We start from the raw sequence: 4,376 nt of genomic DNA, 5'->3' as shown, positions 1-4,376 counted from the left end.
GGGGGGGAGGGAGGGAGAATAAAAAACAAAAAAGGTGGTGGACATTACGTCGGAAGAAATTAAAGTTATTAACTTCATACAACTATACAAGCAGTGAGAACTAAAAAGACCAAGTGTTTTGAGATAATATAAGCATAACACTGCCTGAAAGATTAGGCAATTCAACATGTCCACTTTACAGAAATTACAATCTAACCAAAACTAGAGTACAAACATCCCATGATGCTTGAGAAGTCTGGTTTGGTGTACCAGTAATACACAACCAACATGGCAAATTACTGCCTAAAACTTGATGTGATGGATTAAATCAGTCAATTAAACCAAGATTATGCATGGAAACGTTCGTATCTAAAACGTGTTTCCCCATAGCAAGTGCAAGACAAGATCACAAGAATGTCAATAATTACAGCAACTTACAGATGTGTAACTCTTTTGGTCTTGGGATCGCACTTCACTCCATTCCATTTACATGGATCAGGATCCTCGGGTCTCCATTGTAACAGGACGCCATCTGAGCTAGCAACTGATAGCCTGAAGTTGTTAAGAACCTCACCTAGATAAGAGAATACATATGCAAGTAAGAATACTGCATTAATCTAATTTAAACAATATTTTAAGCTAAACTGAAGGGTACACAAATAAACGTGTGCTTCAAACAAAGATGTTCCTAATATAGCAGCCCAAACTTTAATGTGTGAAACGTGATCATATCAGAAGCACTGAATTAGACTTCTGTCTCAACTAAAGTAACAAATCATGGAGATAAGAAAGGAGATACATCCATATAATATAAAATACCATCAGGACTGATTGCTTCGTATTTTTTCATCGTAATGTGTAGCAGCAGAACACAAAGAAGCCATGGCCATTGCCGTTTCATCAGACAAATGCCCATAGCAATGCTGTTCATGCATAATAGAGCAACTAAAAGTCATCTGAGACAGCAGTATCCAAAATGCCTATCTCCACCATGTAGTTATTAACTAGTTGATACGGACATAACCAATGCAGAAGAGCACAGACACTGCCTGCAACAAATAACCTCAAATTAGCAAATTACAGGATCACACAAATTCATTCAAGAAAAATACTGCATACAAGCAGATAAGTAGATAACTTTATTTTGGCAGTAGAAAGAAGTCAGAAACAAAAAATGCTAATCTAATTTAGCCATCTAAGTTCTTAGTTTACCGAAACCACTGAACCACCAGCTTTTCACACGACAAACGAACCACAAAAGCATAACCAAATCGACTATCGAGTAATTCCTACTGAAAGATTGAACATGCTACTCTCTCAAATATGAGGATCACAACCGCTAATTCCTTGTAACAATTCCATAAAACGGAAATAGAAATAGAACTAAGAACAAGATATCAAAGCTCGGAGTAGAGACAATTTTAAGAGTCCTAAGCTGTAGCATCGAAGTCCAAAGAAGGTCAAATAGCTTTCAGAAAATTCCACGGCAAATCAAAATTGAAAGCAGAAATGCAAAAACTAGAAGAGCTTCATATGCATTAAGTACACAGTAAGCAGAAAATCGAGCATTTCAAAATCACAAGCAACAAATCAAGGACAGTTGCCGCCTTAATTGCACTAGAATCGGCGGTGAGGACTGGCATTTTTGTTTGAAAATCAAAGACGCAGCTCGAAAATGCACACAGAGCACGAACCACTGACACACTCGCTCTCACCTCAATTTCGATCTGAGATGCAAGGAGAGCCGCGAAAAGGAACAGCAACAAACTAAAGAAACGTCAACACACTTCCACTCTCGAAGATTTGTGTGGATTCGAGGATGAGAGTGTGTGAGTATGTGAGAAGTGCGTGTGAGAGAGTGAGAGAGAGAGAGAGAGGAAGAGAATTGATGCTTGGGAATCAAATGGGAAAAGCAAGGCTGTTCAGCATGATAGGACACGAACACATCGCACGTGCCACCGACGCCTTCACTCTCCATCTATATCAGGAAATAAGAGATTTAACAAAAAATTATGACCGAAATGATAAAATTTTATATTATTTTTTATAGAGAAATGCTAGGGACCAGCAACTTTTGTGATTTGTAGCCATCAAAGATGATTTTAATGGTGTGAGATTTTATCCAATGACTCACTTTTCTTTGCTGATTACATGTTGGCCAAAATTTAACAAAGTTGCTGACCCTCTAGACTTTTCCTTTTTTATATGGGATAAGTATTGTTTTGGTCCCTCACATTGAGGGTCGGAATCGAATCCGTCCCCGATCTAATTTTCGATTTAGAATCATCCTTAACGTTTTTTTTTCGTATTAAAATCGTCCTTTTTAATTTTTATTCCTCTTTAAATAAAAACAACACTTTTATAAATATTAAAATCTAACCACACAATCCATCATCCAAGGGTCAAAAAGCAATATATTCATATGAAGACAATTATAACATCTTCATTGTAGTATCCACCATAAAATTATTGTTTGTCAATTCCCTTTCTATACACAACCATCTCTCTCCTTTGTAACAATTACTCAACCTAAGCATTATAACATCCCACATTATTAATAATTAATTTATATATATTTAAAATAATAATATGTATGCACAAATATTCATATTGAATTGTTTAGATTTATACATTCATGAACGTAATATTATTTACAAATAACCCAACAAAATTAGGTAGGAGAAAAGAAAACCTTTTATGTTTCTCCGTATGATTTTGATGAGATCAGAATTGGAAAATATACATAGATTAAGCGAATCTTAGAGACACACATGGCCTCAATGGGTTCTTCATCACAACAGTAAAGGTCTGTTTTTCACTCATGTCAACTTCACACCCATCTTCAAGTGTCCATTTAAAATCCCTTACCAAATTTGCCACAAAGTACTTAAGGTGAAGTATTGCCATATCAATGGCAGGACAAATTCTTCTGCCAGCACCAAAAGGCATCATCTTAATCTCTCTAAACCCTTTTATGTCAAATTTATCATACCTCAAAAACCTTTCAGGCTTAAACTCCATTGGATCTTCCCACACATTTGGATCCCACCCTATTTCAGCAACAAGAAAGTTAATAATTGCATCTTTGGGTATCACATAACCATCCATAATAGTGTCATGTATCACTGCCCTTGGCAATATAAAATGACCCGGTGGATGTCTTCTCAATGTCTCTAACACCACAGCCTCTAAATAAGGCATCCTTTTAAGATGTTCCTCTTCAATATCTTCCTCAGACTTGACAACTTTCTTAACCTCATCAAACAACTTCTCTTGTATGTCTTGGCACTTGATTATGTTGGCCATTGCCCATAACCATGTTGTAGCCGTTGTGTCGGTGCCGCCAAGTATAAACTCAGAGCACAAACTCACCAACTCTTCATCAGTTAACATGTTCCCACTTTCTGGGATTTTCATATCAAAGAGAGTATCAACATAAGCCTCAAATTGTGATGATTCACCACCAACCTTATTGGCTTTGATTTTCTCATAGCGTGCCTTTATGATTGGGAGCAACATGCATGTTCTATCGTGACGAATTTCCATGACTTCATTCCATAGTCCTCTAAACACAATCTTGTTCAACATTGGTACAAAATTCAGAACATTAAACCTAATGAAATTATGAATGACATTGTATTGCACTCTTTGAATATTCTTGATGGTTTCCTCATCAAATCTCTCTCCAAAACACATATACGATAGCAGAACATATATTGTATAGTTAATATAATCCTGAATTGGCACCATTTTGTTACCAACTTTAATATCATTTAAAACATGTTTCTTGAATTCACTTAGTGCACACTTACGACAAATAGAGTATGATTTCAAGCGAGAAGGTTGAACCACTTGCATGAAATTCTGGCGCAACATTCTCCAAATTGGACCATAAGGGGAAGTGGTAACACTATATTGGTTTGGGAAGAAGATTTGAATGGTTTCAAGAGCCATGGGACGACTTGCAAAGACATTGCCGGATTTAACAAGTGCTCGATGAGCAGCTTCATGGGATGTTATGAAAATGGAAGGTTTTGAACCAATGTAAATGGTGACAATGTCACCATACTTGGAACGCAAGGAACGAAGAACAGGTTCAAGATCAGCAAAGTTCCTTGATGATTTGATAAGCCAAAAAATGTTACCCAAGAAAGGTATGGTTGGAGGGCTTGGTGGAAGTCTTTTGTTTCGAATGATACTGAGAAATGCTTGGAAAATAATGTAGATACAAATTGAAGCTAGGAGATAGAAACAAAATCCCATTTTTTCTTTATCAATTTTATGACAACACGATGTGCATGTAGCAATCTGTTGGCGCCATCTGTTGACCCTTAAACGAAGCTCCTATTCGCGACGGATTAGTTTTTGGCCTGTTGGGTTAGGAATACCGTGGACAA

The 4,376-nt window shown here is 36.8% G+C and overlaps 2 protein-coding genes across 5 annotated transcripts in view; both read right to left on the bottom strand.

Moving 5' to 3' along the window:
* The window catches only part of LOC107642429 (LRR receptor-like serine/threonine-protein kinase FEI 2), an 8,914-nt gene extending 6,977 nt beyond the window's left edge, over positions 1-1,937 (bottom strand). For 3 of the 4 annotated variants that reach the window (XM_016345780.2, XM_016345781.2, XM_016345782.2), the window contains exons 1-3: positions 1,695-1,934; positions 799-1,028; positions 418-553 (exon numbers count right to left, since the gene is read on the bottom strand). In XM_016345780.2, the coding sequence (XP_016201266.1) occupies positions 418-553; positions 799-910 (248 nt within the window). In that variant the 5' untranslated portion in view covers positions 911-1,028; positions 1,695-1,934. Of the gene's footprint in view, positions 1-417; positions 554-798; positions 1,029-1,694 lie in introns of all 4 variants that reach the window. The other variant, XM_021122801.1, reaches the window with a different exon arrangement.
* On the bottom strand, positions 2,728-4,242 carry LOC107639944 (cytochrome P450 89A2-like). The gene has a single exon (XM_016343503.1). It carries the CDS (start codon positions 4,240-4,242, stop codon positions 2,728-2,730), a length of 1,515 nt encoding a protein of 504 aa, XP_016198989.1.

Source organism: Arachis ipaensis, chromosome B05 (assembly GCF_000816755.2).
Source record: "Arachis ipaensis cultivar K30076 chromosome B05, Araip1.1, whole genome shotgun sequence".
NCBI lineage: Eukaryota > Viridiplantae > Streptophyta > Magnoliopsida > Fabales > Fabaceae > Arachis > Arachis ipaensis.
The sequence above is the reverse complement of the archived record's forward strand: the minus strand, read 5'-3'. Positions and strand labels throughout refer to the sequence as shown.

What these genes read in the sequence shown, in the direction of transcription:
- LOC107639944 (XM_016343503.1), bottom strand. Translation starts at nt 4,242, where the DNA reads ATGGGATTTTGTTTCTATCTCCTAGCTTCAATTTGTATCTACATTATT.